Here is a 12,357-nt window from a genome sequence, read left to right as displayed (position 1 = left end):
GGGCTGTCCTGTCAAACGCAAATGATTACCTGGATGAGAACGATTTTGTGACAGGAAACTGCTCAATAGTTCGCCGGATCCTCAAAGTCTTGGCTTAGCTAGACTAACGGCAATTTTCTGATAAACAAAAGTAAAACTTAGCTTTATCCAACATTTTTTTCTAAGTCAGTTATCCAAACTTCACATACCTTATCTTTAGGATGTGAACTTACTAGTACTGCAAGTGAACTTGTAACTTTAGCACCTGCCAAACAATGAAGAGAGTTAGACTTATCAATCATTCAAGAACGATTTCAAAACTTTCTACAGGATTTCAATAGTATCACATTAAAATACTGTATACATGTCTTCATCAAATCTGAATAAGATCTTTCTGCCAATCAGTACTATGTATTTGGACACCTGTCATTTTTTTAGTTATATAAATAATACATATATGATATTCGTTAATCTCCTTAAACACGATGATTATCCGTCACTACAAAGAGAGACAACCAATATTTTCATGAACACTTATAGTTTAACATTGGACACATATTTCATGAAAAAGTACCTATAAAGCTATTTCACTGCGCGCAAACAAACTATATGTGATCCAGGTTGTTTGTTTATTGGTCTTCAAAATTTAAACGACACCATCTTGTGTGTGTTTTTTTTTTTTTGTTTTTTTTTGAAAACACTATAAAATATATAAAAGAAATATTGATGAAGGACTTTTCTTCAACTACTTATGTATTTGCAATTAACCACAAATCACTATATACGAACTAGCTAATCAGTCGAAATTGACATAGTTTTGTCAGGAATTCAAACTTACCTCAGCATTAGGATCTTGGAATATTTGGGCTCGTCCATAAAACGGTCATAAGAACATAGGCTTAAACGGCACAATGACCTGTAGTTTTAACCCAGGCAAAGCGTTTGGTACCCGAACTGCAACTGAACTTCAGATAGGACTCCACTAGGCAGCACATTTTTAATAATGTTTAACATTAGATAGATAGCATGTTAAAACACACAAGGTTAGTCTTAATTTTTCTTTTACCATGATCACATATGATTAATATAGCAATAAACCAATATGGTCGGAATACAGATCAAATCCAGCCCGATGCTATTCTGTAGATTATATTATCACATGTTTGACGTCGCGGGAGTGTAATAAAGCCATTAAATAACAATGATACACTAGTGTAATAAAACTTTGACGTCGACGTCATTTACAGTATAGGAGACGTTGGTCAAACTGACTTGTTTATATAGTAAAAGAAAGTAGATTTGTTGATGTTCCGACAGGAAAGGATAACATGTGATAAAAAGAATATTACATTTGTGACTTTACAGACTGAACTTATTAAACTCGTTGAATAAAATTGATAAAATGCTCGACAGAGCCTCGCATTTTATCATTTTATTCAACTCGTTTAATAAATTCAACATGGAAAGGCACTCATGTAATATCCTCTATGTATATTATCAATAAGAAAAAAGAGTGAAATACGAAAATTTTCATGCCACCGTATTTCATCTACGAGCTTGTATTTTTTTTTTTGTTTACTCTTTGTAACCGGTGCACGCATAAAATACGGAAATTATTAAAACTGAAGCACAGAACTCGTGGAAGTTTCAACATCCAACGTTTGATACTCATTTGCATGTGTTATTGCTTTGTAAAATTTCACATTGAAACATCCAGTCGTAGTTTTAGTGGTGTGGGCGTGTAATAGCATACGCATTTTACCAAACAAAGTAATTTTAAAGACATTTAGGAATGGCAGAACAATTGTTTGACGACCAACAGCGATGTAAATCTCATTTTAATCTCTCTTGCAACATTGGACGTAACGAATTAGGAACTTGTTTATTCCATCTAATATCAGAGCACAGAGCAGTCAGCCCTCTGTCGCCGTGAAACATGTCAACTTGTTATGCAGACGCATTAAAATTGTATGGGTGTGTTTAATGACTACTGAACAGAATATTGCATCTGATAAAACTCATTTTTAACTATTGCATGTTTTATTTGTATCAGTCAAGATATTTCAGATTCTTTTTAATTTGCTTTTTCTGCTAAAATAAATAATTACACAAAAACAAAGTAAAACGGATTTTAGTTTGCATTTTGAATGAAATAAAATTGCAATAGTCTGTATTAAACAGTAAGATTAAGGTTTTAAGTGATGGTATTAAATGTAAACCGAAGTATCACATAATTTTACAGTAAGTTACACTGTTGCTGTTGTTGTTGTTGTTATTGATGGATTGTTCGGTTTTCTTCACAGTTATTTCGTGCACCCTTGTAGCACCATGTTACTGGTGGTTACCTTTCACAATAGATCTTTTTTTTTTTCAAACGCTGAATGAGCTTTATTTTGTGCCACAATTTTAACCACAAATATGTTTTGTATCTTATCAACGTGTACAGAGAACTGAGTTCTTTTCAAAACACAAAACCAACGAAAATGGAACTGACTATGACTGTTGTAATGGCGTGAATATGTTGCATAAGAATGTTACGTTTACTGAACTACCCTAGCTATAGTACAATTCTTTAGTCTTTCTTCTGCCAAAATTAAATATTTAGATAGGTTTAGTAGACGGCTGGCACGTTGTTAGTCAACAAACATAAGGATGACACTGACCGAATATTGTGTAGAAGTGCAGAAATTCGGTCAGGAAAGGGGAACACTTTCTGATTTAAATAAAAAAAAAGCACTTTTGGAAGTAAATAGAAACGATAATCCATACTCTTACTCAATGCAGTCTTTTAGGCAAATGTTGCTCACATACAAGGTAGCAAATAACGAGTCGAAAAGGTCGTTATTATATGAAAGGACAAGGACAAAACGAAAGCTAAAAATGGGGATACTGGCTGGAAACCGTCAACAACCTTGGTAGGGTAAGGGTCTGTTGTGCTGGACACGTCTGTTGTGCTGGAAATCACTGCCATACACAACCAGCTGCATGCTGACTCTCAGACTGTAAATTGTTACCTAAAAACTACATAGTTATATAATGGGTATTGTGTATATTCAAATATAACTTTTCTATATTTTATGCAAAACAGGATAAAATTAAAATTTAAATCTAAAATTTTCTTGGCGCTTCTTTTCTTGCGAGTATTATCCTCGATTTAAAAAAAAGAGAAACAGATAGCATACGTTAAAGATGATAAAACTGAACCTGAACTCTGTGTGGTATTCACCTTTAAAACATCATAACATTTAATTTTGATGCATTGTTTGTTACATCGTTCTAGATCACATCCCTTTATTGCTATGACTGTATAGATAAATGTTGTTCTTTTCTAACAAAAAAATCGCTTTATCTACTGCATTAGTTCTATTCTAACTAAATAAGTATGCATATTCTCTGTTAGGAAAGTAGCTTTATCTCTTTCTTTACATCTTTACATAACATTAAAATCATTATGGAACTTTAAATACGCTTCTATAGAAAAATATTGCTCCAAAACTTCCATTCGTTTGATGTTGAATACAGTATGCTTAAGGATCTATCACAGAAAGTAGTTACGGTTTGGAATGTCCTGCTATCATAGAACCATGTTTACAGACAGCGAACATTCTTATAATCAGAAGTTAAAACACTGAGAGACAAAACGCAATCCCTTTCTTCAGATCATGGGATTTTACACATGAATAGTAGTGTTAAACAGAATGTGATCGACAGATGAAGTATTACTTACAACCGCATGGCACTAGCAGATTGTATCATACTTTTTTATGTTAAATGTTGACCTTGAAGAAAGTGTGGGATGAGGTTGTTCACGATGTGAAAACTGAAGTCTTCTTTCTTGCCATAAGTTTTGTTTCTAAAGTTCAAACAGTCATAGTATATTAGGTACAGACATCAATGTATATGACAGTACTCCATTGATGTTTACATATACCTTATACTGAACAAAAAACCGCTTTTATTTCTGTTCGGTAAAGTGGTAGAACCTAAGACAAATATTTTATAGCGCATAACAGCTGCTGTGGGAGATTAAATTTTGATTTACGTGCGATATATCATTCTGTGTCTGTAACTGTGACATTCCTTTGCTTATAAGTAATTACACGATTATTTCGAGCCCAAGGTCTAAATCTGCGTGTTCCTGTGACGATAAACGTGGGAAGCTTACTACTATATTTGTGATTTCTCTTTAAATAAAACTTGTATTATTTTCCTAGAGAAAGTCAAGTTTGATATGAATGAAGTTACAATAAAAATGTATCACTTTACCCTAAGTCTTCTGTATGGCACTGATATTTAAAGGAGAATTTTATTCATTTTACACAACATGAAAATATACTGTCTCATTCGTTGTACAGGCGTCAAGAATTTGTAATAACTGTACTGCAGATTAGTTCGGGATAAAATCTTTTGAAATTCACAACAATTCATACAAATAGCTGGTTTCTGAGCCATGCTGCATTTGTGATTTTTATCACCGTCACCCTCGTATGCTTTGTTGTTTTGAGTTATTCACATGAGTGCGAAAGTCAGTTGTTGAGTTAATTTAAAAAGAATGAATTATGGCATTCCACGCAAAAATCTAAACGCAATCACAGATATTAACAGATAACGATCTCTGTACAACGGAAACAACAAAGAATATGAATGAAAATAAAATCTGCAAACACCGGAATTAGAAATAAGATTAGCCTTTAATGGGGTTTTAACAACAGCTGCCGGGACCAGGAAAACCTAATTGTATTACGAAATTGCGAAAATAATAACTTAAATTAATTATTGAAACTACAACATTAACGCAAAGTAATTATGCACCTACATAATTATCTAACAATAAGGGTTTACCCCTCTAGATATGATACAGTTTTGGAGAGCACCTTACACTGTTATGATTGCCAACTCTTACGTGATTGTCACGTATAAGCGGCTTTAAAGGAAGAAATAATGATGTTTTTTTCTGTATTTGCTTCTTACAAATAGGTAAATTCAGTACCATTAAAGGTGAATAAAAGAAACAGAGATGACATAGAATTTGCTATTTTAGTTGCTTTCTTGTTCGTGGTATTCAGAGACATTATCTGTATCAGGGTTATGTATAGTCTTTTCTAATCTAATTTTTACACTATAGGATTCTGTAAAGTCCTTGAAAGTATATCAAGCTTGTTAAAGTCGTCAAAAAGACAATAGGTCTATCGCCAAGGATAAATTTTAAAGTAATTGTGAAAACGACATTCACGCAGTTTCATATGTTGTCAGCTAGTGAATATTTGTCTCCAGTTAGCGACTACTGTTCCGTTTATCAGCTCTGTTCCCAACTACTGCGTAACTTTCTGTTACCTTTCAAAATTCGATACCGTTTTGTTGTTTCGTTTACATTTCTTTCGACTAACTCGCATTATTATGATGAAAGTTGGAGAATCAGCATTTTCAAATAGTTTTGTTTTGAGTATTACTTAAGCGCGTAAAAATGCAGCAGCGTTCTTTCCTACACTTATATAATTGTCTTATAACCATATTGTAGACATTTAAGCTAATAAATATTATCATATGCAGCAAATACCTCTACAAAACTTATTCGATAAATAACATATTAAGGACTGTTCTTATTTTGATAAGGGCATTTCAGCTCAAAGAGTTCCTTTCCTGCTTAAACTAAAAAAAATAGTTAAAACATCAAGCCTTTTAATGTATCCATCACATATTTTTAAAAATGCACATAGCAATCAACAAATAAACGCTATATTCTCCAATCTCAATTCTGAAAGAAATTTCAATTTAAGTTACCGGTATCAGCTTGTTAAAGGGGAATAATCAAATTTGTCATAAAAGGCAATCAACATTTCCGATAGAAAGAGGCTAAAAGACTGAACAATTAAAGGAATAAAATGCAGCATTTCAATTATGTAAACTATTCTCCATCCTCAAAAAGGGGTAGTTTTATGGCATGCTTTTTGATTTACAAATGCATTAATGCACGTGCAAATACAGAATTAGAACATCGGAATCCATTAGAAGCCTGAACTTTCAGCAAATAAAAACACATACATCTGCTTCCTAAATAAAAATTAGTGTCTATTTCGGAGGCTTTGTACGTCTTTCACGTTTCCTGTTAACTTAAACAACATACGGGATCATGCATATTGAATGAACATGTTGGCTTAACTTAATGCCAGGAATGTGAGTTTTCGAGAGAAGTTCTTACTTATCTAGAAATGTCTTACAAAAGAGGTATAAATAGGCTACAAAAGATCTATACATGTATATGTATAAAAAAAATTCTAAAAGGAATATTAAGTGTTCATACACAAAAACAGATATTAGCTCCATAAATAGATAAATAATTCTCTTAAAGTTGTGTTGGCTAATTAATATACCTCCATAATATTTCGAAATAAATTGCACACCACTGGTATCATCTAAGAGAAATAAAGTCAAAACGACAAAAAGTAAATGCTAAGAATTGATTATTTCTATAAAAGGGATATAGTATAAAAGTATTCATCACCTTTTCTTTCACAATATATGAGGCCAGTCAAAAAAGTTGCTTTTGATTACTTTAGATACTTCGTAGGGAGAGTCAAGTTATAAAAGTATAACAAATGATGTATGTCTATATTCTGTAACATCAAAGATAAAAGGTAAGGGTTGATTTCCCTGAAACACAGAGCAACCCAAACAAAACTGAAACACTAAAACTGTTAGATTGCATTTTCAATGATCAAAGAATCGTAACGACTTTAAAATCTGTCTATTTTCATGATTTTGCTTGAAATTCGTGTGGTTCGTATTTTCGAAGCAGTGTGAACTTTGAGCTTCTCGGATACCGGTCTACATTATGAGATCTTGTGACGTCCGTGTGGCAATTTAAGTACGGAATAAGAAAATAGCGTATCCCCTTTTCAGAGGCTTTTGTAACCGCTTCATTCATTCATTAAAGTAAACTCCACAACGTCACAGGACGTTACGCTGTACCAGTGCTGTCTATATTTAGCAAATATAACTAATTTACACAAAACGCACCGACAGTACAAAACACCATTTTAGGTGCAAATTTAGTTAGGAACAAGGCTTGCCAAAGGCTTCATTGTTATATACATAAATAGAAAAATTGCTACTTTAAGAGTTAATCAAATAAAAAGACATAATACATCTTTTGTAATATATTTACAATTGGCTCACTCCACTATTAAATGGTCGTTTTTCAAAGCTATCAAAAAGAAATAAAATACCACTCTATTGTCACGCTATTGTATAAATAATATATTTAAAGAATATACTTTGTCATGTTGTGATGTAATCGCTCTTAGAGGATGGTCATGTTGTTCAATTTATTTCGGAATATTACGGGTGTGTATTAATAAGTAAACGCAGCATGCTGTAAATGATGAGTTATAGACGGATACTGTTTTTTCATTAAAAAGAAAAACAAATCCATTAAAATAGCACGCACATTATTTCAAGTCGTACTCAAAATGGCACTGGGATGAAGGTTAAAGGTACATTCAGAGGCGATAATACTGTCTGAAGGGTAGCGAGATCTATGAGTCTAGTGTTTTGGCATCCATGCTGGTCAAATAAAACCACAGCAGACGCAAAACCCGATTACTGATTAGAAACCTCACTTGTCGATACATGCACTCAGAGCCTTGGTCCGTGGTTCCTTATGACTAAAGTCTTTTAACGTTGGTGTTTCCTCTTCACTTTTTAAAGCCATAATATTCGGTTCCGCGCTCGCAATTGAAGCAACATCCTCTGATAGTCCTAGTCTATCCGGTAGATAACTAGGCAACATGTTAGTTGTTAAATTATATAGTTTTGCATTTTTATCATTTAATAATTGTATTATAATATTAAATTATAATTTTGTTTTTCAACAATAGAAATAGGGGAAATTTCCACTAGACAATTTGTGTCTGTAAAAGACTATTGACTAAACTTTCAGGCCCACATGATAAGAACAAAAGAAACGATATGCCATGAAGATCTTGTCTGATAAAAAATGAACACCTGTCAAAATGTACTGAAATATATTTTTAACTAGAAATGTGTCCATGGGACACAGATGCCCTTACTACATGACAAAGAACACAGATCAACTTTGGGAAAACAACATGTTGCTATTTAAAAAAAAAATGCAAAAAAAAAAAACCCATTAAAATGAAAATTTTTCCTAGGTCAGGGGCCATAACTCCTACAATACTGAATGAATCCGGACGCGAAGCCCCAGGTGCACAAGTGCACATGCTAGCCAACATTCCTGTAAACTTTGGTGACTCTAGGTCAAATACTTTTGGAGCTACGCGCGACACAACATTAAAATGACCAATTTTTAACTAAGCCAGGGGCCATAACTCCTACACGACTGAATGAATCCGGACGCGAAACCCCAGGTGCACAACTGCACATGCTGACCAACATTCCTGTAAACTTTGGTGACTCTAGGTCAAATACTTTTGGAGCTACGCGCGACACAACATTAAAATGACCAATTTTTAACTAAGTCAGGGGCAATAACTCCTACAAAACTGAATGAATCCGGACGCGAAACCCCAGGTGCACAACTACACATGCTGACCAACATTCCTGTAAAGTTTTGTGACTCTACGTCAAATACTTTTGGAGCTAGGCGTGACACAACACTAAAATGACCAATTTTTACAAAGTCTGGGCCATAACTCCTACAAGACTGAATGAATCCGGACGCGAAACCCCAGGTGCACAACTACACATGCTGATCAACATTCCTGTAAAGTTTTGTGACTCTACGTCAAATACTTTTGGAGCTAGGCGTGACACAACACTAAAATGACCAATTGTTACAAAGTCAGGGGCCATAACTCCTATACAACTGAATGAATCCGGACGCGAAACCCCAGGTGCACAACAACACATGCTGATCAACATTCCTGTAAAGTTTTGTGACTCGACGTCAAACACTTTTGGAGCTAGGCTCGGAAAGACGGACGAACGGACGGAGGGCAAATCTATATGCCCCCTCCCCCCCCACCCCCACCCCAAAGTGGGGCATAAAAAATATTTTTAATATAATGAACAAAGTCAACAGTATGCATTAAAGTTTGTGTGAGCAACGTTAAACGCATTCGAAAGTCCGAAGTTTTAACGTGTCATGGTAACGGCAGTATGCCGCTTAAAACGAGTGGAAAAGAATACACATTAAACTAATTATTAGCATGTATTCCACATACATTAGTACTTTGTCTATTAGACTACAAGCATATCTGAAATTTTATTGAAATATTCACTGTATAAGGAGAAAAAAAAAGCACAACATTCAACAGATAAATTGACCGTTCGTCAGTGTATCGTAACTTAAGGTAGTTCTACACGTTTGTTAAACCGGAAGTAATGTCATAACGTCATTTATCCTGATAATGTAGAATTAACCATAGACTCGCCATAAGGAAATATATTTTTTTGGATAAATTAATGATAACCCATGAATAAATTTATTAAAAGACAACGTTACAATCTTTTTTAAAAAAATATAATGTGAAATCAAAACGTTTGACAAGTTAAGTAATTTCTAATAATGTCTTAAAATCAGCTTGAAATATGCGGACCTCTGTAATCATATCTCAAAAACAAGCACAGGTACCTAAACATTTTATTTCACAATGTTATAGACCATATGTGAGACGTTTCATTGAAATATACATCGTAGAAAAATTTCTATTCGCGAAAATGTTATAAAAAAAATTGTGATTTCCCAATAGACTTTCATTATGGAAACTTGTGAGGTCAAAATTTTGCCAGTCAGCCTAGCAAACACTCAAGCACACGATCCAGTCTTTTTTATTTGCCGACTTTTCTAAGTATATTCTGAAATTTTGAAAAATCAGCGTTTAAACGAATTCTACATTGTTAAAAAAAATTATCCGAACGTGCGGAACTATCTTAAGATCATTCGCGACATCATAACGTGTATCCATAGTGACGAATGATCAAGTTCTTTCTGTCACAATAATCATATTACTCTTTAAAATCATTTTAAATGATTTGCTCCCTCAAATAAGAAATCTGAATAAAAGATATTCATTATATTATCAGAACAGAAAGGAACAAAACTTTTATTTCACCAAGGTATAAGAAATACAGCATGGGGTTTTAACATATATACAAATGTAAGAAGAGAAAAAAGGCATTCCGGTCAAATCACTAAATAGTTTTAGTATTGAAATAAAACAATTATACATGCATCAGATCTCCGATGGGGAGCGGGGAGCTAGGGATCTAATAATCACTTTCTTTCCCGAATCTTAAGTTTCCGGAAAAACTGCTACAAATATGAAGAATACACCTGTATTATATTATAAATTTGGAAGGCTGAAAGACCAAACTGCAAACATGTTTCACATCAGTGTTCACTAAATAATTTCATCTTTGAAGTTGCAAATTAGATTCGATGTAAGAAATTAGTGTAATCTATGACAAAGAGCCTCACTCGTGTAACATCACATTCTTTAATTACCTGTTAACAAACTTTACCAAAAATAAAAAATAAAACGCCGAGGAAGTCCGCTACAAGCTAATATTTCAGTGCTAACAGCTGAATAAAGAACATTGTAGTGTAGTTATTTCTCTGCATAATGTTTTCTAATAATGCTATTAGATTTAGTGTAACAAGTCATATTTTATTTTCTGAACATTCATAAAGAAAAGAAATAGCGTCAAATACCAGGAAACAACCACTTATTCTGTAATAAAAGCAATTTTACATATTAATTGGTTTAAGAATAAGCAGAAAATGAACGTTTTATTAACGCTGCTTAAAAACTGCTTAATATTGAAACTTGTGGAAACAATTAAAAAGGAAACAGAACTTACCCTGAAAGGCGCACGTGTATCGCACAAGAAGTAAAATAAAAATTCTCATCTTTAATCACCGAATACAGACATCTAATTCTCCGAGTAATGATTGTGTCACTATACGACAAATAGTTATGAATCTGTAGAGATTCTTTCGGCTCCGTATAGAAGGCTGTAAAACTAACTATATTGATATTTTGCCATCCCCATTTTGTTATTAAAACAACATTAAACTGCCGCCTTGAGCTTCCACAGAGCAACTGCTCAATATCTACAATAGGAGCTTTTTCACAAAATCAAATTTATCAATTACTGAGAGTCCATCTTTTCATCTTTGATTGTAGCTTGCGTTTGCTTCCAGTTTATATTACGGATTAGTCACATCGGCGAACATTGGAACCTATTAGATAAAAGCTTCTGTTAGGCCTAAGCGACATCTTCAACCGTATTCTTTCATCATTAATGTCAACCCGCATGCCTAAAATAAACAAAGGCTTCGCTGAAGAACAATGCTTTGGAAATTATTGATAAAAGATTATATAAGTTGTTATTTTTCAAAATAAAAACCAGCATCTATTTGCGCGAGTTTGTTGAATTTGCCATTATCGAGTAATTAACGCAGTGAGTGTATTGAATGAGTTTTATATCTACGCTGAGCTCCATTTCAAAATAATATTGTAAATATTCAATATCACTTCGTTAATAAAAAGGCTGCATAACCATTATCGAACAATATATTTAATTAATGAATTAATAACAACCGCCTACCGTATTTACTGTCAACAAAGTATTTGAAACCATAGAGTTATTGCAGTTTCAGAAAAATAAGTTTCAGATATTTGTTGCAATATTATATTCACGGGGGAGGAAGTGTTACACGAAGGACGGAGTTCTTCTGATAACCTGTCATGTTTTCTTCTGATAACTGTTACGGAGTTTCTGGAAACGTTACAGATTTCTTCTGATATCTGTTTGACAAAACAAGGAATCGGTCGACGAAATGGTAATTAGCAATCTTTAAAAAGAGAGAATGGGATGTAAAACTATAGTTTGATGATCAAGGTTGCCTAATGTTTTGTGCTATGCTTCAGAAAAAAAAACTGTTTAGTCTAATAATCAGCGCCACTTCTTTGAAATCAAGACATTTTGAGTAAAACATCGAAATCGTTTGCTTATTCATACATATTAATCTACTCATTCACGTTCTTCATCCTCACCACACGCAATAGCCTAATTTTAGTGCAAAGCTGCAAACATAAACCACTATCTAACAATTTTATGCCCGATTTTTCAAATTTACGGAGTTCAGGTGATAACTCTGAAGATGTTACAGAGTTCTTATGATAACTTTTGTTACTGCCAGGGTGTTTCTTGAGCTATGTTAAGATACTTTTTAGCTATTTTATTATTTAGAAAGGGTGTTAATCATGTACTAATGTAATATGTTTATCCAAGGCACAGTATTGTGATTATATAATGTATGGTATGAGTCTTTCGTAAAGTTTAAAACTATGTGCAGTATAATGACATATATATAGTAAAATACGAATAGAT

The 12,357-nt window shown here is 33.4% G+C and overlaps 1 protein-coding gene across 1 annotated transcript in view; it reads right to left on the bottom strand.

Annotated features, from left to right (window-relative positions):
• Nucleotides 1-11,410, bottom strand: part of LOC123566270 (opioid-binding protein/cell adhesion molecule homolog) — a 189,604-nt gene extending 178,194 nt beyond the window's left edge. The window contains exon 1 of the mRNA XM_045360215.2: nt 10,822-11,410. Within this exon, the coding sequence (XP_045216150.2) occupies nt 10,822-10,870 (49 nt within the window). The 5' untranslated portion in view covers nt 10,871-11,410. The remainder of the gene's footprint in view (nt 1-10,821) is intronic.
• Between the last annotated feature and the right edge of the window lie 947 nt (nt 11,411-12,357).

The sequence above is a fragment of the Mercenaria mercenaria genome, chromosome 8, assembly GCF_021730395.1.
Source record: "Mercenaria mercenaria strain notata chromosome 8, MADL_Memer_1, whole genome shotgun sequence".
In the NCBI taxonomy this organism is placed as follows: Eukaryota; Metazoa; Mollusca; class Bivalvia; order Venerida; family Veneridae; genus Mercenaria; species Mercenaria mercenaria.
Note: the sequence above shows the minus strand (reverse complement) of the source record. Positions and strands in the feature narration are given on the sequence as shown.